This window comes from Xiphophorus hellerii, chromosome 18 (genome assembly GCF_003331165.1).
Source record: "Xiphophorus hellerii strain 12219 chromosome 18, Xiphophorus_hellerii-4.1, whole genome shotgun sequence".
Taxonomy (NCBI): Eukaryota; Metazoa; Chordata; class Actinopteri; order Cyprinodontiformes; family Poeciliidae; genus Xiphophorus; species Xiphophorus hellerii.
In genome coordinates this window covers 5,593,878-5,616,357 of record NC_045689.1, presented here as the reverse complement: position 1 = coordinate 5,616,357, position 22,480 = coordinate 5,593,878, and the positions used below count along the sequence as shown (strand labels likewise).

Genomic DNA, 22,480 nt, shown 5'->3' with positions numbered 1-22,480 from the left:
GGAAACTCACCGGAACCGGTTCTCTGCGTGCCAAAAACGAAATAATTTGTGTTTCTCAGAGGTTAGAAGATTTTTTTGTTTTAAAAAAGGAGGAGAGAAAACGGAACCTCGCTGCGTTCAGCCTCGGTGACAATAAGGGAGGGAGGGACGTCAGCAAGAACAGGCTGGGCTGCTGCCTTCAGGTGTTGCGCAAGAAAATCAGAAAAACCACGTCCAAGGCTGATGCTGCGTTTCCTTTATGCTCGGACGTCCGATTTTCCGAGTTCAAAGACGGAAATAGCAACGGCAATGCTGCGTTAGATTTATTCTGAAAGTCACAACTCGATTGTGGGAAGATAATTTGTCTTATTGACCCAAACATTAACGGAACATGTTAAAAAATAAATTTAAAAAACTAGCAGTAGAGTCAAGGCCATAGCTATGTACTTTCTGAGGTGTATGCCAACACATTGGCAGCTGTAACTACAGCACCACATTTGCAAGACAACAGTGATCTGCCATTTTTTAAAAACTTGTTATTTATTTACCAATAACAGTTTTATTCAAACATACACACATGCCCATCCTGATCGTATTAGCATCTTATTTATGCTGTCCTCCATTTTAAACATACATGTTGTTTAATTCCGACTCTGGAACAAGTCATCTGGAAACTACCGATGAAAGAAGAAACAAAGTGACCATTTTACTAGTAATTTAAGGTAACCTGAATATTTAGTTTTCTAGTATTTTAAAGACCAAAATTAATTTTAAAAAGTACAAATAAATAAATAGCGAAGAAATATGGAGCTAAACTGGGGCCATAACTTACCGGGAATAGATAAAATTCATGAATACCTTAAACTCCCTCTAAAAATACTTATTTTAGTTATTCAAACATCAAATATATCTTAATATGCATTAATAGACAGTGGAAACCGTCTTAGCTCGCTAAGCTAATTTTACGTTAGAACATTTGGGATGTGCTACAAAAGAAGAAGCAAATTATTAATAATTTGGAGCTACATCTCTCCAAAATAAAATTCAGTGAATAACAATGGAGGAAAAGGTAGCGGGGCAGTAGGAGGCCATTTTGCAGTTCTATACTGATGATTGGTAAATATTGGCTATTAGCTATAACAGCAATGTTAATTTCAGATATCGGTATTGTAAAATCGCATATCGGTATTGGCCCAGCTTTTCACATCGGTACCTCCTTAACTGATTATGCATATCGTAAATACAAGCAAGTTTTAGGTCGGGAATTAAAGTTTTATCACCATATTTTGCAGTATTGTAATAATAACAATAAAAGTGAACCTGAGAGGTAACTATGTCTGCAGGACAGAGCAATAATTGAACCACAAACACAAATACTGCTCTTGATTTGCAATACACTCCTTTAGTCAGATAAAGAAGTGTGTTTTCAATCATTTAACTACACACAACAGCAGCATCTAATATTTATGTTTTGGGGGTTTGAACATCATTAATTGGAATTTATTGTGACAACAATAATAAAAAAAATTCTTATCATGATAAAAATTGTATCCCAATAAATGATAAACGATATAATAAATGCTCACCCGACACACTTTGAAGTAATTTATGCCAACTGATACTGAGAAGTGGGAAAGATATGATGAAAGAGGTAAAAATTAAATATTTTAAACAATTTCCACAATGTGGAGCCTAATTCAGACCACATTATTTACTCGGAAGATAAACTCACAACATAATAAACTATGCAAAAATAAATATTTTCTTGCCATTACTGTTGATTTAGTTAGTGATCTTATAATGTCTGCCAGGTTTAAACAGCAGAAATGGTTTAATCAGTTGTATTTTGTCTTTCAGATAACATAATATTCAAGCTATAAAGGTTTGAATATTTTGTGAGTTTCGACAGGATAATGATCCTAAAACAGTGAATAAAACAGCCAAACATAAAGCATCAGAGCTCAGTTATAATGAACATGAATCAGCAGCAGCAGGTTTATACCCGTAAACAAAAACTCTACCAATTCCAGCAATGATCAAAGGTAAATATTAAGAAAATTAAGCCAAAAGTTTAAAAAATCAGAGGTGGGTAGAGTAACCAAAAATTAAGTAAAAAAGTATTTGGTAAAAAAAAATCTACTGAAGTACTAACAGCTCAAATTATCAATCATTTCATGTTTAAAAATTAAATCATTAAAAAAACTAAAATATAAAATCAAATGGAAATTCTGGTATTTTAAGGATCAAAGTGACAATTATTAAGATAAGATAAGATAAGATAAGATTTATTTGTCATTGTCATCAACAGATTACAACGAGATTGAGATTTGCTCGACTCGAGTTAAGATGCAGGTTATGTGTATATACATAATATACAAAGATAAAGAAATGAATAGCACAAAATGAGAAATAAATAGACATCAGAAGATGGTTGCAGCGCCTGGAGGTGTCGCAACAGAATTTACATTTTTAACAAAGTGGTGTCAAGAGCAGAAGTTCTTATGCCTTTGAATTTAGTGCCATGATTGCCATCGGGTAAAAACTGTTTTTTAGGCGATTTGTCCTGGTTTTTATTGCTCTGTATCTCTTGCCTGATGGCAGCAGCTGGAAGAGACCATGGCCAGGGTGTGAAGAGTCATTTAAAATGTCCAAAACTTTCTTGTGGAGCCTGGAAGTGTAAATCTGTTCCATAGTGGGGAGGGGGCAGCCTATGGTTCTCTCTGCTGCCCTAACAACCCTCTGGAGCGCCTTCTTGTCCGCGGATGTGCTGCTGCCGTACCAGACACACAGACCGTACGTGAGCACACTCTCTATGGAGCAGTGATAGAAGGCCTGCCTCGGGCAAAATTACTTTTTCCAAATCAGTTTCTTTCAATTAAAAAGCGAATCAAACTTTAACAGAAACAGCAGGTGTGTGTCTGTTTATGGTGCATTTCTGGTTAAAATATGTTTGTTTTTATTCAGCGGGTGCAAAATCCAGAAATTTTACTCAAGTAAGAGAAGAAATACTTCATAATAAAATGACTGAAGTAAAAGAAAAAAGTACAGCGTAATAAAAATACTCCTGAAAGTATTTTTCAAAAGAGTTACTAAAGTAAATGTAATTGAATAAATGTAACTGGTTACTATCCAGATTTTACAATATTTACAATTAATTCGAACTTTACTTTCTATTTTAAAAAATAGTCAAAATCATGTTATATAATAGGAAAGAGGGTAGTTTATTAAAACAATAAAGAAGATAAATAACATTCATGCTACTAACCTCTAACTAGGACTTAATGCCTGATTTAATCATTTATTTTGAGATAAAATAAATAATTACAGGAAAAGGTCAAGCTTGAGTTCATTTACCTGGACTGATCTGAGCCTGCTGGAGCGAATCCAGGGCCTCATCCTGGTTCTTCCCGGGAGTCCCGCAGACTGAGGTGGCGACACGCAGCGGCGCGGCGCCCTGCAGAATCGATCAGCTGATCAGTCTGAACACGTCACAGCGCGGCCGGTCAATACGTGTTGATGGAGGAGAGACTGTGGTCCGTTTCTGTTGCTCTACATCCAGAGTTAATGTGTGAGTGAACACAAAAACATCAGCAACAAAATATGTCATGTTTAGTAGCAAGAAAATAGAAAATGATGTCAAACTAATGACAAAACAGTATTAAAATGGAAAGAGTGACTGGGGTGATGCTTCACTACAAACTGTATGGAAGACCATCAGGGCCATAAAAATAAATAATGAGAAATCTGATTTTAATTCCAGAATTCACTTTTTTCTCCTCAGAATTTTGACTTTTTATATCAAAACTTTTTATTTTTACTTTAATCTCAGACGTTTCACTTTAATGTCAGAATTTGGATTTTCTTTTTCTTAGAACTCAGTTTTTTTCCCATACAATTCTGACTAATCTCAGAATTTTCACTTCCATGTCAAAATTTAGACTCTTTTTCTCAGAGTTCGTATTTAATCTCAGAATTTTGAACTTTTTTTTTCAGAATTTCTGACATTTTTTAAATTGCTTCTCTGGTTGCTTTGTTCCATTCTACAATAAAGCAACCAGGGTTTTTATTTATTTGATTTTTGTTTTTATTTTTGTCTAAGACAAGACTACCAACTCTGCTGATCTCCTACATTAGCGGTGATAATGGGCGCTGCTCCTGCCAATCCCTCTGATGACGCCCTGACCTGTAATCTGGGATTACAGCTCGCCGTCAGGACAGCTGCTGATGTCATTCATAGGGATTTTAAAATAAGTGCACAGCAAACTGAAAAAAAGGCGGATAAAAAGTAACAATTTGTCTTGTGACACGTTCACAGCTTGTGTTTTATGAGCAAAAACAGGAAATTAATAAAAATAGAACAGGGGTGGAAGTTTGTTTGCTCCTGAACAGAGAGCAGCAATCCTTCATTATTCTCAGGGAAAAGAATTCAAGCCTCTTTTATTTCATAAAAAAAAAAATAATAATTTCCATACAGAAACAGAGGGCAAGCTATTCCTGCAAGGTCAATGACGACGTCAAAGAAACGGACTGACTCGCGCTAAGCTATTCTAAGAGCGTATCGCCCTCTGCTGGTAAATACGAGAATCGCATCGTTCAGCATCAATACTGCCGCTTGTAAAATACATTTTAAACCAAGTCATACAATACTGCAAGCAGTACTTATTAGGTTATTGAATATTTTAATTATCACTAGACAAATGATTTTGATGGAAAAGACGATGTCTTCTGTTATATGCAATCGAGCAACCAGAAGGAAAAGTCCAGTCGACATGAACTGATCCTCAGTCCGATCAGAGATATTTAAATAATTTTATTTAATCTGCAGAGAGCCTTAAAGCTAACCTCATATACTTCCTTATCAGGTTAGGATAGGTCTGCGGTCTACACAAAACATGTTCATTTCATTTTTTTGCACAAAATCAGTCTTAAGTAATAAGATTTTAGTCTGGCCCTAAAACTAGCTGTTTTAGGGCTTTTGTCACTTCAAATCAAAATAAGCTACTGCTTATTTGGATTTAAGGACCAATGTTTGAATCTAAATGTTTTTATGTGTTCAACTCAACATTTACAATCACATGTTAAAATGGCTGCAAACAAATGCGCAGATATACAACCGTGCAAGTTTGAAAAGCAGAATTGGAGCCTCCTGAAAAACCAACCAGAAAGCAACAAGTGCTTTCTGGATGATAAGTCAACAACAAAACACTTGTTTTTTCCAGCAGCCATTGTAAAACCCACTGACCAAACTAGAAGATATAGCAATATAGCAAGATATAGCAATCTTTCCTGCCTGTAGTCATCAGATCGTACAACGCCCAACTCTGAAACTAAATCTATAAGTTTATAGATTTAGAGTCATATTCCATGCTCTTATTTCATATTTTATCTAAAATTTAGATTATATTTAAATTACTTGCAATTTCACACTTGTGTTGTAGATGTCATACTACCTTTGCTAAATTTATATTTGCTTATCAAACATGTAAAAACCTATTTTTAATAAAAGTTGCGTACTGCAGCTTTAAGTCTCATTTGGGAATGAGAAGCAATTTCCTCTTGGGCATTAATAAGCACAAATATTTTGGCTCAAATATGCTGGAATTCCATCTGGGTTGCTAGGTAACGGGTTGGGATTGGCTGGGGTTGCTAGGTAACAGGCCAGGTTCCGCTGGGGTTGCTAGGTAACGGGCAGTGCCTGCTTAATGTGATGTTTCATTCAGGAGGTTTTTAAAACGGCTCATTTTTCAGATACAAACAAAAATGTATTAATTGTCAAGAATCAGCTGGTTATATTTCTTAGAAGCAGTAGAGACACAAATACAAGTATAAAAATGTGCAAAGTGTGAATTTTTGCTTAATACATTCACTTTAAAATACACCAACTCAAGTGTTCCCAATAAACTGATTATGGTTATTTTTAACCAATCAGAATCTTACAAAGTCATGACATCATCCCAGATTGTTTAAAGACTTGGTAAGATAAATAAACACGAACTTCTGACTTCCAGAATGTTAATGTTGCATACTTACCTTACTCACCTGGTCGGGTAGTAACTAGTTACATTTACTTAAGTAACTTTTTGGAAAAATGTGTGTTTTGTAGTTTCAGGTGTTTTTTATTGGCAGAAACTGATTTGGAAACATTTTCTTTTGCCTGACTCTGTTATTTTGTAATTATATCAATTTTTTTAATTCCAGTCTCTAAAATATCACAATTTCAACATAACTATATTTTGGTCTGTCTGATGATGTAATTTTTAAATCTTAAATTGTTTTGATGTTTTGATCAGTTGACTTTTTACCAGTTAGTTTTTTACTCTCACTTGCGTGATTTCTTTTTACTTTTGATTGATTAAAAAGATGTTGAAGTAGTGCTGCTCTTACTTGAGTGCAGTTTCTGGGTACTCTGCCCACCTCATCATATTCAGACAGGTTCAAACTAATTTTCTTGTTCTTTTTTAATGTAATCGTACAGCATTAATATGTTTAAAAGTGGAAAAATTGAAAGAAAAGCCCTCAAACCTTTAGAAAACAACTCAGGCGGTGACCACTAGGAGTCCCTTTTTCTCTCTTTAAAAAACACCTTCTAAGTTTTCTCTGCTGTTTCACCAGATGCATCTAAAAGACACTCAAACCTAAAAAAAAAAAAAAAAAAAAGTCCCCACAGTTGTTTTTGAGCCGTTAGATCAATAAACCCTCCTGTCACGTCTGAAGAACACACACTTCAAGGAATCGCTGCTTTCTAGTGAGGTAAGATTTGATTTAAACCTAAATTTATATTTAAGTGCATTAATATCTAAAATATAAAACAGTAAAAACATAAATGTTGAAACCTGCTTGCTTGTTTCTTTTCTATTTTTTGTCCAACATGAGTCACAAATAGTGTGTTATGGGGTTGTAAAAGAAGGACCATGTTTGAATTTAAATGTTTTTCTGTGTTTTGCTGCAGCTGACGATGCTAGCAGCGCTAACTCTGGCCTCTCTGGGCCTCTTGGCGCGGGCGTCGGACCTCTGCCCGCCCGCCTGCCGCTGCTTCGACAACCTGACCACGGCTGACTGCCGGGACAAAGGCCTGACCCAGATACCGCCGCTACCGGCCGGAACGCTGAAGCTCTTCATCTTGAACAACAAGATCGAGGAAATACCCGAGAACGGGCTGAATGAGCTGCAGGTACGCAGCTGCATGCTGCAGTTTGCTGATACACGCAACGCGCTGTGGGTTGTTGGTTAAACGCTGCTGCTGTGGCCTCTGAACTGGCATAGCAAGCATAAGCTTTGTGAAACCAGCTGACACACATACAGCCTTGGTAGCAGGAAGTTCACTGGTGCTTTCTCAATGTGTTCCATTCAGCTTATCTACACACCAACAACTCTACACAAATGTCATTTCGAGGTAATTAATAAAAAAAAGTAATTTCAATTCAATCAAAGATACATTTTCTTGGACAGAGGTGTCCAAAGTGAGGCCAGGGGGCCATTTGTGGCCCTTGGAGTGGTTCTGTGCGGCCCCTAGCCACAATTTAGGAATGGATGAATGAGACTTTCAATGACACATTTATATCTTCTATTGAAAATTTTAGGTGTTTGTATTTCATCAGCCCGGTTTCGTTGTTTTGTTTTTTTAGTTAGCATGACCTCAAATCTGCTCAAAAACAGACTTAAGTCACAAATGGGCTCCTTCAAGTTAAGGGTTTTCAAAGATAGTTTCATTTTTGTTGCAGGTAATAAACTAAAAATTATGTTTTGACCAGCAAGTTAGGAAATTGTTCAACGTTGAAAATATTTTTCTGGCATTTTAATTAAAAATACTTATTAATTTGTTGCCCACCAGGTAGAATTATGTAGCATTTTTAAAAAGTTTGGACACCACTGCCTGCAGGAGGCTGATTTACAACAAAAAAAAGCACACCACACTTTTCAGATTTTTATCACCTTATTTCTTTCTGATGACCAAATCTCCTGAAACTAAGATTGGCTGATTGTTACTTGTGAAAATGTAAAGAAAATGTGTTTTTTGGTTTAATATAAACTTTTAAAGAAAGTTATGCGTTTTCAGTGGCTGTTAAAATCAATCCTGTGTGTTTTGTTGTATTTTTCTTTAATTACAAGAATAAAGTCAACAGTATGTTAAGACACAATATTAAAAGAAGAAAGTGGTTTTCAAGAGAAAAAGGCTTTGATGGTTATTCAGACATGATGGGACCAGTTCAGCCTCACTGGTTTTCTTTGACATAAACTCAGTTTTGATTATTTGTTTCTGTTACTGTAGTAGTTCCCATAAAGTTGCAATTTTATTCTCAAATTATGACAACTTTATGATCGTACAATTATGACTATTCTTTTATTATTTGACAGTTATATTATTCTTGTATTTGTCGATTTATTATCGTGTTATTACCGTATTCTCATAATATCACAACTTTATGATTGTGTTGTTACAGCTATTGTTGTATTATTACCATATTACCATGTTATCACAACCTCATTCTCCTGTTATTACAAATTTATTCTCGAATTATCAACTTTATTCTTGTATTGTTACAACTTTTCCCATATTATTAAGACTTTCTTGTAGTATTACGACTTTACTCTTGTATTATCATGACTATTCTGGTAATATTATGACTTTAATCATATTATTATGACTTTCTTTGCGTACTTTAACTACTCCCATAATACAGTATTATCCTCATAATTACAACTATTCTTGTATTATTACAGATTTATTCTCGTATTACTATATTGTCGCATTATAACAATTTTACTCTTGCATTATTACTTTTTGTTGTAATATTGCATCTTTATTCTCATCTTACTATGACTTTATTCACATAATTATGATTATTTGAGTAATATTACAACTTTATTCTCATAATATTTTGACTTTACATTCGTAACTTTGCGACTTTATTCTCCTGTTATGACTTTACTGCTCCGGCGTTCTAATATCCCAAATGATAAATGTAGAACTTAGTTTTTTGTTGCTGAATGCATCTCTAAACTCCTCTTTGACCTCCACAGGTCCTGGACCTGACCCAGAACCAGCTCAGTGCCTCTCTGAACCCGGTTTGGCCCGCTATGACCAACCTGACCAAGCTGCTGCTGCGTGACAACGACCTGGCGTCTCTGCATCCGGCCCAGTTCCTGAACTGCCCCGCCCTCGTCTTCTTGGACCTGAGTAAGAACCACATCAAGCATCTGACGCCGGGGTTCCTCTATGGCTTGGCCAATCTGAAGACGCTGCTCCTGAGCCACAACCAGATCGAAACGCTGCAGGCGGAGGTTCTGGACAACGTCGTCGGCCTCACAGAGCTCCACCTGGACTTCAACAGGTTGAGGGAAATAGAGAGCGGCGTCTTCAGGAGCTCCGCCATGTTGCGGAAGTTGGATTTGTCCAACAACCGGATAGTAAAAGTGGAGGATGGGAGTTTCAGAGGAGCGGCTGGTTTGAAACATCTGGATCTGAGTGGAAACCAGCTGGTCACCATTCCAGCTGATTCCTTTCTCCTCTCTGACTGAACTGGATCATCTCTATTTGACGAGCAACAACCTGACGGATCTGTCGGACAGATCGCTGTCTGGCCTGAACAACCTGACTGATCTGGATCTGAGTCGGAACCAGCTCGCCTCTCTCCCAAACGAAGTCTTCAAAGACCTGGCCAAACTCAGGTTTCTGGATCTCTACAGGAACCGACTGACAGAACTCCCGCCGGATGTTTTCAGGAGTTTGAACAATCTGTCGGATCTGCAGCTGGACGGAAACCAGATCTCAACGCTGCAGCCGGAGGTTTTCGCCGCGTCGCACAAACTTCAAGACCTGCTGCTGTCTCAAAACCACATCCTGGAGCTCCACCCTGCTCTGTTCGCCAACATGCCGTCTCTGCAGAACCTTCAGCTGGCCCACAACGCCCTGACGCTGCTTACCAGAGGGCCTTTTCCACAAGCTCCAGGCGCTCAAAGAGCTTCACCTGCAATACAACCGCATCGCTTTCCTCCACAAGTCAGTCTTTGACAGGTTTACCAAAAGTAACCAGAGTGGATCTCTCCAACAACCGTATTTCATCTCTACACTCAGACCAGTTCAGGGAGCTTTCCAGGTTAAAAGACTTGAAACTGGACGGAAACCAGTTGGTTAAGCTTCCCTCAAATCTTTTCACTGCTCTTGGGAAACTTGTGACGCTGGATCTGGGCCACAATAATCTCTCGGAGTTGTCCTCAGACACTTTCAAAGGGTTGATCCACCTTAAGAACCTGATTCTGAGCTTCAACTCGCTCCACAGCGTCCACTACAACGCCTTCCAGGATCTGGGCAGCCTCCACACACTGCTGCTGCAGAACAACAGCTTGGAGAGTTTAACCCCTGAGCTCTTCCACCCGCTGCCAAAGCTCAGGGAGCTGAACCTGGACGGAAACAAGCTGGGTCGCCTCAATCCTCGTCTCTTTCAGAGGCTTAAAGACCTCCAGGAGCTGAGCCTGAAGTCCAACCGGCTCCTGTCTTTAGAGACCAAGACTCTGAAGCCTCTAAAGAAGCTTTCACTCATCTACCTCTCTGATAATATGTGGAACTGTACAAGTGTTGATATTTTCTACTTGTGCAACTGGGTTAAGGTAAATACAGAAAAACTAAACGATAAGCCGGTCTGCTACTTCGGGTCCGAATCAAAGTCGCCCATCTTCTTACTGGATCACTGCGCTGCCGCTGCGCGCTGCCCGCCTTCGTTTCCTCTACAACTGCTGAGCGTCCTGACGCCTTCTCTCATCGCTGTAGCCCACAGCTTCCTCTGAAGTGGTTCACGCTTCCTGTACGTCCTCTGCCTTTACTCGTCTGCACTCCAAGATCAAACGGCGCAGGCAAGAAGATCTGAGCAAATCCAACTAAAACTCAAAGAACGCAATGACTAAAGCCTCCTGTCACATTCAAAGGGCTTTATATGATGGACCAACTCAAAGAGGCGCACATTAGGGCTTCTGTAGGTAGAAAAAAAGGAGGAAATCTCAGAAATTTTCTAGAAAAAAAAAATTTCTCAGTTAAAAAGTTGCACATTTGGGGCGTGCAGCGGTGGCGTAGGGGATAGCGCGACGCATGTTTGGAGGCCTTGAGTCGCCGTTGCGGGTTCAACTCCCAGACCCGGCGATGTTTGCCGCATGTCTTCCCCCCTTTCCTGTCAGCCTACTGTCATATAAGGGGCACTAGAGGCCACAAAAGACCCCCTGGAGGGGTAAAAAAACAAAAATTGCACATTTGCCAAATAAAGTTCTGAATTTTTTAGATTAAACTTAAAAAGTTTAATCTCTCTGCAAGTTTGCTAAAAAAAAAAAAAACTGACATTTTCTAGAAAATTCAAGGAAAATTGCTGAAAAAAAACAAACAAACAGAAATTGAGATGAATCTAAACTTTGATGTTTTTTATAGATAACTTCTGAGATTAAGTTCCTTGATTTTCTTGGCAAATTTCTGAGTCTTTTCCAAGCAAACTTTTCACTTTTCCAAAAGTGACAGAAATGTCATTTCTAGAGAATTCTGAGATTAATCTAAAAATGTTTGTTTTTTTTCTAGCAATTGTTTGACTATTACAAACTCAGAAATTTTCAGGGGCTTTTTGTCCTAGAAAATTTCCAGTTGTCTAGAAAATTACTGAGTGTTTTTGGTTCACACTTCTTGTACGTCCTTTTCCTTCGTTTCCAAGATCAAACAGCTGTGCAACTTTTAGTTGGATCTGAGCAAATCCGACTAAAACTCGAATGTTCCTCCATTTGTTGTTTCTTTAAAACATTTGTTTTTCTTCAATCTTATGTTCAGCAGGTTGTTTTGATTGTAAAGGCTTTTTATTAGCAACATAAAAAGATTAGTTTGTAACTAATAATTTGTGTACCAAATAAACTTGAATAAATGAAACTTCTTGTTTTTTCTCCAATCATGAACCATTTTGTGTCTGCTGATTAAAATCACGACATAAAAATTTAAGGAAATTCGTTAGAAAATGAAATTCATCATAAATGTCATTAAATGTTTGTTGAAGGTGATGAACTCAGATTAACACAATTAGTTTCCTCTGCAAGCAGCTACAGATGGAAAAAGATTAAATTATTATTGTGAAAAGCTGTACATGTCAGAAACAACTTACCATTCCAGGAAAACTGTTTATCTGCCGTCATCTGTGGCTATGCTAACTAGCCTTAGCATTCACGACGGCCTCTGTGGTGGAGAAAGAGCTGTAGCTTAGCACAAAGCAACAGTGATGGTGTGAGCAGCGTGTACACACAAGTGATTGACATTACTAAGACCCTCCTCCTGTCCCTTGTTCTATAGACTCCTGCTAATTATTTAATTCATCTATATGTTGCAGGACTAGAATTTGACACCAAAAACCTTGAATTATATCTAAAAATTGATCTTTTCTGTAAATTTGCATTTTGTTGGGTCAACACTGGACAAAATGTCATCACATTCTTTATTGTTTAAAACAAAAAAATATTTTTACAGCTCTTTTAAGACCCAACAGACTCAGAAATAAGCCAAACGAACATCCAACCTACTGTCCAGAACTTTGGAAAAAAGTTCAGATATGAATCCATTTGAACAGCAACTGAGTCAATCCACATCCACAAACTGAACCAGATGATCTGTTGTTTCAAACGTAGAAACACTTGTGGTCCTTGAGGTTCCTCAGGTAGGAGAAGCTCTTCCCACACCTGTCGCACATGAATGGTTTCTCCCCGGTGTGGATCTGCTGGTGAGCCTTCAGGCTGTTGCCCTGGTTGAAGCAGCGGCCGCAGATGTCGCAGCTGAACGGCTTTTCGCCCGTGTGGATGCGCTGATGCCTCTTCAGGTTGCCCGTGTTGCCAAAAGATTTCCCGCAGGTGTCACAGCTGAACGGTTTCTCGCCGGTGTGGACCACCTTAAGAGAGGGAGGAAAGGGAAAGGCGGGTAAATTCAATGTTATGACACAAAATCAGTCATGAAGTCCTGCAAACGGGTGGAAATGAACACATCTATAATTCTTTTGTTCTTATTTATTTGATGGGAACAGGAATACATTTTAACATAGCATGAATAATTATGGCTAGTTTGCAAAGTTCATCCCTGAAAGTTTTTACATAAATAATATCATATGATATACTGATAGCTTACATGCCATCATCATCATCATCATGTTGGCTTACACAAATATGATAGCTAACTTTAAGTTAGCATTAGCTAAAATGCTAATGCTAGCAAAAAGCTAATTTAACTTTCGCTAATCCTCTAATAGTCTAATGTTTTGTTTAGAGCTTGTGCTAATTTTAATGAGCTATCGTTAGCTGTGTTTCCATTGACCTTAAAATTTGATGAATTGGAATTACAAAAATAAATTCACTTAATGGAATCACGCCAATAAAAAAAAAAAACTTTTTTATAAAAGGTTTTATCGAGGTGGTTTTTCAGCAAAATGTCAAAATTGGTTTATTTCATAAAGCTGCAATGTAGACACTTTTTAATGTCACCTTCATGTAAATCAACAACCAGATGCTACTGCTAATGGAAAAGACAAAGAAGATGACAGGAAGTGGTAGGAGGTGGATGACGCAGCAAGTTTTTTAATGACTTATTGCGTAAACAAACTTATTCATGTCTCATTTTAACTGCATTTGTTATTTAATGGGAAACACCACAATTGTAAAATTGCGTTATTTTTATATTAGCTAAACATCAACAAAGTTTTGCGCACATTTGTAATGGAAATGCAGCTACTATTAATATCATGAGTTCACCGAGAACAGGAGGGATTCGACTGTGCAAACATTTATACATTAATTTTAAATAAAACAAACTTTATAATATTTTCAACGCTTAGTACATTTTTATTTCTGCAGAAGCTGCCAGTGGTGTGTTCGATTGAGTTCTCAGTTTATTCATAAGAAACCCAAATTTTTAGGGGAAAATAAGCAGCTTTTGTATCAAATAGATCATCAGTAATCAGTATCCTGCTAAACGACCCAGTGATCCATTTTTTATGCTTACAGCTGTGATGCTTCTGAGCAACATTATATTTAAACCCCTAATATCAAGAAAAAAGGAAATCGTAAGTTAATAATTAAAAGTTCCTAGACACTGTTAGCGAAGCCAATAATTATTAACCTAGATTTATATTAACTCTATTAAACATTGGACATTCTGCTGCTTTTTGTACCTTTTTAGGATGAAAAATTAGTTCAGCAGAGAGTGAAATGTTGGTTATTTAATAAGAAAACTTCCCATTCTGCAGAGAAACCCACCTGATGTGATTTCAGGCTGCTTTGCTGCGTGAACAGACGTCCGCAGATCTCGCAGGCGAACGGCCGCTCGCCGCTGTGCGCCTTCAGGTGGATCTTCAGGTAGCTGGACGACTTGAAGCTCTTCCCACAGATCCCGCAGCAGTGAGGTCTCTCCAGCGTGTGCTGCTGCTGGTGTTCCCGCAGCTCCGTGATGGTGCACAGGCGCTGGTCGCAGTGCACACAGCTGCACGGGATGGTCATGGCGTGAGTCTGGGTGTGCTTGCGTAGGGACTCCATGCAAGGCACCACGGTGTTGCATGCGACGCAGGTGAGTTTCCTCTCGTCCAGGTGAAATGTCCGTTGGTGCATCTTCAAGGCGTTCTTCTGGATGAAAGATTTCCCGCAGGTCTCGCAGCTGAAGGGACGCTCCCCGGTGTGCAGTCGCTGGTGGCCCTTCAGCGTGTCCGCCTGGTTGAAGCTTTTGCCGCAGGTGTCGCATTTGTACGGCTTTTCGCCGGTGTGTATGCGCAGGTGGCGCTGCAGGTTACCTGGTATGGTGAAGCCTTTGTCACAGTAGTGGCAGTTGTACAATCGCTCGCCGGTGTGGACCCTCCGGTGCAGCTTCAGGCCGTGAGCTCTGTAAAAACTTTTGCCGCATTGGTCGCAGCAGAACGGACGCACGTCGCCGTGGAGACGCTGGTGGTTCCTCAAGAGCTGCTTCAAGGTGAAACCCTTCCCGCAAACGTCACAAGTGTGAGGCCTCTCATCTGCAAACGGGAAGAAAACCAGAAAAATGTAAGAATACATTGCAAAACCTGAGTTTACTGTTGTTTTCAAAGATGTTTTACAAAACAATAAGCAAGCATTATAACAGCTGTTTTTTATACCTTGGGTCTTAATTCGGACCTTTTAAAAATGTATTGCTTTCACTATTTCACTACTTTGTCCTTTATTGAGCCCTGGAAATATTTTTGGTGCCATATTTAATACACAGAACATTAAACATAACATTAGAGAAAGACGTACAGGTTTCCAACAGTTTCTATGAAATTCCATCATTTAAGTAAAAAAATATTTTAAATACAGGAAAATTTTTCAGTTTTGATATATTTGTCTTCTTTTATTGGGCTCATCGTCTGACTGGCTTAAGTTATCCTGATGTATCTCTGTAGTTGTACTGTGCTTAGGCAACCAGAGGACAAACTGACCACTGCTCACTCTGCTACTTTCTCCTACTACTCTCCATTTTTGCATTACGTCAACTTTGAACTTGTTTTTTCACTTCATAGAAACTACATCTAGCCTGTTGTTTTGTTTATTGTGTATTTGCTCTGTCTTCCCGAGCCTTTAAACCAATCTAAATAATTAACTGAACTTGTTTTGATTACTCGGTCCAGTTGGAACGGATGTACTTGACTTGGAATCTACATGCGTCAGTCACTGCATACAAACTGAACTGAGGGGAAACTTGCCCTTGTGAATCAGCATGTGAGCGCTGAGGCTGCGCTGGAAGGAGAAGCCCCGCCCACACTGGGAGCAGACGAAGGGCTTGTCGCTGCTCGCTCCGTGGATGGACTGGTGCGCTTTGAGCTGCAGCAGGTTGCTGAAGGTTTTCTTGCAGAGCCTGCAGCTCAGGGGCGACTCCCTCTGACCCCGGCTCTCCTTCGGCCCTCGCACCCGCGACCTGGGCTTCACCAGGCCTTTAGCTCTGATGGTGTAAACCGAGTCGTCCATCTCCACCTGAAACATGATGGAAGGTTGTGGTTTGTAGCCAAAAATCGTTTGTCATTCATCCAACAGCGTAAAATCTCTTTTTCAGCTTTTGTTTCATATCAAAATCAAGGCTTTAGTCTATATTTAAGTTACAAATACAGAGAAATTATCTGTCACAAAATTTACTATGTGATAAATTGTCAAAGAATTTATTGCGATAAACGAGAATTTTGTTGTGTTAAACCCACTTTCAACTGATGTGATGGTAATAAAGGCATCAGAATGCAAGAACACATTCTCAAAAATCAATAAACTTTTAACACTGGAAGTGGAAAACATTTTAAATATCCAAGATGAACCAACTAAACAACAAACAAAATGGATTATGAAGTCTCTGTAAACAAAATTATCCTTCAAAAAGAAGTTTTAGTTGAGAACAAAACACTTCCCGTAGGTCTCGCTGCCTTTATCATCCAGTGTTTGGTAGATGGAGAAAAACGATGGAAATTATTATATAATTCAAATTATCATGTGATTATTTGATTCATTGCTTATTGTGACACAAAGTATTTGTCTTGTTATAACCAAGCTTTTATAAAAAGTCTATCCGGAGACTTTTACTAAAAAGCCAACTTTGCCTTTACCTACATTTGATTTTATTTAATTCATTAAGGTGTTTGGAAAGAAAATCTTTTTAATGTAAACCTTTCATATTAATCACAAGCGTTAACGTTAACAGTCCTAGTTAAAACCCACAGCTTCCAGACAAACAGGTTTATGAAGCAGCTGACCGTGTAGTCTGGGCCGTCTTCCTGGGCGGGATCGTTTCGGTTCGGGTCGGAAATGCCCGAGGCCTTCAGGATCTCCTGCTTCAGTAAAACCGACTGGATGCTGTCCTGACCGGAGACAGACTGCAGGTGAGACAGGAAGAATCAGTCACACATAATCCTGATGCGTCACTTTAAGTCTGGATCTGGATGCCGAGCAGCTGGAAGGAGTTTTGGTTTCACTTTTGAACGTTTGCCATGATGAATAATCTTGGCATTAAAGGATTGTTTCTAATTAGCATCTCAAAAGCTCAAATAATATCTGCACTGCAAAAACGAACTCTTAAGTACTTCTGGTCTACTTTCTTGTGGAAACATCTTGGTACACTTGAAATATGATAAAGCTCATTTACAAGTAACTTTTCAGTAAGAAATGTGAGCTTATTTTAAGTCAATAATATCTTAATATTGTTGAAAAAGTTCTAGATCCACTGGCAGATTATTTCACTTATAATCTGGGAAAAATGTCTTGGCATCAGTGAAATAATCTGCCAGTGGATCTAGAACTTTTTCAACAATAATAAGGAATTATTGATTTAAATCAAGCTCCTTTATATTGCTGAAAAGTTTAATCATATTTCAAGTGCACTAAGATATTAAAACTAGAAAATAGACCAAAAATATGTTTTATGTTTTTGCAGAGTGAACTATGACCCCAAATCCCAGAGGAATTGAGAAAGAGGCTTCATGGAGAAGGAGGAAGTTCAAATCATTTATTTTCCTACTCCAACATCTCTCTGCGTGGATTTCTAACCATAAAGAGATTTAAATATCGGATTCAAGGCATCTAATCATGGACTTCTTCCCCAATCAACATCCGGGAGAATATCGGGAGTTTTCGGACAGAACTGTCATTTAATAAGGTTTAAATTGATAAACAAAACTCACTACGAGCCGTAAATTTACCTCACAAGTTCTGCTTTTCCACAGGTGAATAATAGGCGACCTCCTCACTCCGCTTTCACCACCAAAAACTAAAACAAAAAAAAAAAGAGCAACATGAGTTACAGACACGTCACAATGTCATATATGCATAATTCAATAAATAATCAACTAAATGTTTAATAATTAAAACATGAGTGAAGAACATGCTACACGCTACTTTCACTATTAAACAGCCCTGAGTTCAGCTGATGTTTTTCTTTGGTTTGATGAAATCAAACCTCTAAATAATTATCAATAATTTTATGTTTTCTCTGCTTGATCCCAGTGATTTCATCCTAAACAGGCGGACATTTTTTCAGTCGTCTTTCAACATGCCTGATTAAGAGACAATGTGGATTTTTATTATATTAGAAAGATATTATATTAAATATCTTTCTGACATTATTGATCAATTATATATAAAAATATTGTATAAAAATATAATTCATTGAGGCCTTTTCTGACCTTTAAATAAAATACTTTTTGCATTCTTTTAGTTGATTAATAACACCTTTGAGCAATAATTAGATTATTTATTATTTATTGAATTAACATGTTTTATCTATATATTTTAATTTTTATGAAAATGAATTACCTATTTGACTATTTAATGATTTATTGTTGGCACTTTTAACTATCCATGTATTTAGGCGTCATTTTGTGACAGAATTTAAAACAGAGGGTTAAAGGTCATCTGTTATGATTCCTCAAACAGGTTAGGATAAATCTATGTCTATAAACAAACATGTTCCTATTCTTTGCACAAAAAGATAGTGAGATTTTAGTCTGATCAGTTCTGCCTATTTGGAGCTGTTTTAGGGCATCCTGTCACTTTAAATCCAAATAATCTGCTGCTGGCCACGCCCCCCAACTCAACTTTTACACTCACATCTGGCTGCATCAGTTTGCATCTGACTGCAAAACTGATTTGCACAACCACCAAAGATGCAGCAAGTGGTTTCTGGATGGTAAGTCAACAACAGAACACTTGTCTCTTCCAGCAGCCATTGTACAGCGCATACCGCAGTAAAACCAGCTGACCAAACATACTGGAGCTCAGCCTGGTTTGCTAGGTAACAGGTGGAACTCAGCTGGGGTTGCTAGGTCACAAGCAGTTCCTGCTGATTTGTGACTTTACATTCTGGAGGTTTTTGAAACGGCTCATTTTCCAGACACCAAAAAATATTAGCTTTTTTTTAAGTGCTTGGGCTCTGTTTTTAGAAGTAGTAGAAACCCAAATGGAAGTATAAAAGCAAAATGTGAATTTTACATCATAGGTCCCCCTTTAAGAACTGCCTGCCCTTCTCATATTCAAAGTCCTGTAGGAACTGATGGAAACTTTTACTTTGACAATTCAGAAGCAAATATAAGAAGGAACCGTGATATATTTGCTTTGCTGCAGCTGGAAGTGAAGTCGGGCAGAGTGAAGACAGTCGGGCGCTCACCTCTGCACAGATTCCCCGGGGATCCTTCCTCTTCTTCTCTCCTCTCCTCCGTCTGCTCCTCCGTCACTTCCTCCTGGCCTCCCAGCTCTGCGCTTCCCTCCATCACCAGCTTCAGGTCCATCTCCACCTCCCTCAGCCTCGTCTTCAGGTCTTCGATCTCTGCCGTGCCCTGCGACACCTGCAGCACCAGCAGAGCGCCTTAAAATCTGAGCCGCTTAGATTCAGGACGAAAACGGAGGGTAAAAGCTGGTGGCCTACTTCGAGCTGCAGCACGGACGAACTTTCCTCAAACAGCTGGCAGATCTTCTCCACGGCTTCCTGAGCCAGAGACGCCAGGAGGATGTTGAAGTGCATCACCTTCAGGAGAAAAAGCAAACCGCTAAATTCTGTCAAATGACAAAACATCACAACTGAAATGAGTAGATTTAAAAACACAATTACAGAATGATTTGCAGGGACGCAAATCACAACATCTGAGGTTTAGTTTACTGAAAAACAGCTGAATTGACATAAAGTGTTTATTTGTACTGAATTACACTTTTTTACTAACTCTGCACCAGCACAGCTCACTTTAATACACTAATAGCTTCTAGGTCAAACATGTGCAAACAACTTTAATTTGTTCAATCAGTGTAGTTAGGAGTATTATTAATGTAAAATAAATAATAAAGCAACTAAAGCAATAGGTTGACCACAGCAACAAACTTTTTTTCAAATGGGTCAGAAAGTGCAATTAGGAACTCTAAATATAATGTAAAATAAATGGTAAAACACGACGTCGCAAAAAACAAAAAAGTATAATTACTAGTCATAAAACATGTGCAATGAAGGTTTTTTAGGTATCAATCCGAAACAAAGTAAATATCGGGTCAATAATGCGATACCGATACTTTTTATAACAAATGTCTGACTTTTATGTGTTTTTCTGAGTTTTCCCTTTGAATTTAGACAAAGTTAATTATTGTTAATATGATCTGCGTGCGCTTTCTCCTAAACAACAAAATATTCTAAGAATTGTAATTTGAGAGCAAATTTAAAAAATCTATTGGAAGGTAGATTTGAGAAACTGCAATATAAAAACAAAATATAATTTCGAGAGAGAAACTAAAACTAAAGTATTGATTTTCTTATCAAAATTATAATATATCTTATCAATATTATCTATATTTTGGCCCAACTGCACCAGTACAGCACACTTTAATACAACAATGGCTTTACAAGACTAGGATGATGTACTGCACTGTAATTTCACTACATATAATAGGCAGAAGCCATATAAGTGTCACAACAACAAGAATATCTGTGAAAAATTCAACATTAGTTCTGGTTCAGATGCTCCTAGATATACAAAAGGTAGACAGGCCTCGGCGTGTGTGTCCAAATTTGGAATAATCTGGATTATAATTAAACTTAAGTGAATTACAGCCTCATGTTTCCATGTCATTTTGGCGCAAAAATAAATCTAAGTGCAGATGAACCGCCGCATTAAACTCTGAAACAAACAGCTAGCTGCTGTACTTCTATGATCAGCTGTTTGTCTGGGTCCCTGGAAACGGGGAAGCAACCAGAACCAGAACCAGAACCAGAACCGAAACCAGCGGACTTTCAGCTACCTTCTGATCCAAACAGGACGTCTGTTTATTTTCTGTCCAAGCCGGAGCCTCGTTGGGATCCGAGCTGCCGATAACTTTGTCCATTTCTGACATGGTGGCCGTTACCATGACGTCCAAAATGGCGCAGACTCGCGCCTCTAAATCGGACATGTTGCGGAAATTTAGGTGGAGCTCGGTCGGTCCAACAAGTTTCTGTCCGTTTTGTTCAACGTTTATCCAGCAGCAGTGCAGAAATGTTGTTGTTAGGGTGGAAACCACGCGTGACACCAAGACGGCTTCTTTTTTCTTCTTCCTGGTTCACGCCCTTCAAAATAAAACACGCGTCACCACAACGTAACGTGTAATGTTGATTTTTGAAAAGTAGAAGCAAGGGAGGGAGTTAAAACTGGATTTTTATGCTACAAATTCAGGTTATGATTTATACTATACAAAAAAGAGAAATTAGAGAGCATGTTATGAAATTTGAATCGTGATTTAGTTTTATTACGAATGTTTAAAGCGGAAGCACGGCTACGTCACTACACGAATGGCCAGCGCTCTCTAGAGGACAAATCAAAAACTGCAAGACCAAAATTTTTTTTAAATCTAGTTCGTTAAATAGATGTGTATAACTATTACTCGTCTGTTTTTTCTTTCTTTCTTTAGATCAGTAAATGTTGTGTTGCTTTTTGTTTTATATATTTTTAGCCTACTTCATGTTCGTAGGACTATACTGGTTTGGTTAACTTTTAAATAACTAAATAACATTTTTACTCAGAAATTGCTTCGTACATTCAGTCATGCTATATTTAATATTAATTCAGTTCAAAAATATTTTTTTAATCCCAAAGATAAATTAAATATTGCCTTATCATCCAGCCAGGATCCTATAGCAGTCTGACTCGCACTAAATCTGGAGAGGCCTCTGACTGAACATTGCTGATTTCTCATGGATGCTAGCAGCTCAATATTCAGGGAGCAGAGATGAAATTTCACAGCAACATGTCCTGGATGACACCATCAACTGTTCTCTACTAATCCACCTCCTTTGCTCTTGTTTGAATGCAGAGCAGGTGCTGTCATGTACATCTGTTATTCTTTTCTACTGTATCAGAAAAGAAAGTAGCACAATTTGTTTTTACAAATGTGAAACTGTTTTTACCTGTATTCAGTTGAAATGACTCAACCTTAAATAAACTATAGATCTAAATTAGATCTACTATGTAAGACTGACAAATTGACCTCTTTTTAGCAGATTTTGTTTTGTTTACTTAATTCACAGAGGGGGGGAAAATAAAACAGCATTACATTAATAAACCGAGTGTTTGCTGCCATCCAATGGTCAAAGGCAGTAACTACAGGGAGTTCAATTCCGTTTTTCTGTGTGCAGCGCAGAGTTACAACAAAATGTATCTGAAGGGATACTAAAAACAAACCGACCCGGTCCATATCCAAGTATGTCAGTGTAAATTATTCTCTTAACATCAAAAAACTGTACATTTTTTTACTCTTCATTTGAGATTACCACACATTTCAACTTGCTTAAAGAAACAGTATTTTGTGTTTTCCAGGCACATTGTGCTGTAAAATGGCACCATGTTATCTTCAGTTGTTGTAAAAATGCTACATATGTCTAACATGACAAAAAAAAATTGACTTTGGAATTTAACACCTTGAAATTGGGCCTCTGTCTCTTTAAGAAACTCCTGCTCTTTCTGAAACTCCGCCTTCAGGAAGTTGTGACAACTATCAACCCTTTTACGTT

At 38.1% G+C, this 22,480-nt stretch overlaps 2 protein-coding genes across 2 annotated transcripts; one reads left to right on the top strand and one right to left on the bottom strand.

Moving 5' to 3' along the window:
- Positions 1-5,397: 5,397 nt before the first annotated feature.
- LOC116707947 (insulin-like growth factor-binding protein complex acid labile subunit) lies at positions 5,398-11,875 on the top strand. The gene is made up of 3 exons (XM_032545655.1): positions 5,398-7,150; positions 9,001-9,495; positions 9,580-11,875. Exons 1-3 carry the CDS (start codon positions 6,905-6,907, stop codon positions 10,762-10,764), a joined length of 1,926 nt encoding a protein of 641 aa, XP_032401546.1. The 5' UTR covers positions 5,398-6,904; the 3' UTR covers positions 10,765-11,875.
- A 539-nt stretch (positions 11,876-12,414) lies between these two features.
- LOC116737682 (gastrula zinc finger protein XlCGF57.1-like) lies at positions 12,415-21,023 on the bottom strand. The gene is made up of 8 exons (XM_032591032.1): positions 20,737-21,023; positions 19,382-19,480; positions 19,124-19,301; positions 17,661-17,728; positions 16,719-16,838; positions 15,687-15,954; positions 14,236-14,981; positions 12,415-12,878 (listed from the first exon to the last, which is right to left on the bottom strand). The coding sequence occupies exons 1-8, from the start codon at positions 20,884-20,886 to the stop codon at positions 12,612-12,614; spliced, it is 1,896 nt and encodes a 631-aa protein (XP_032446923.1). The 5' UTR covers positions 20,887-21,023; the 3' UTR covers positions 12,415-12,611.
- Between the last annotated feature and the right edge of the window lie 1,457 nt (positions 21,024-22,480).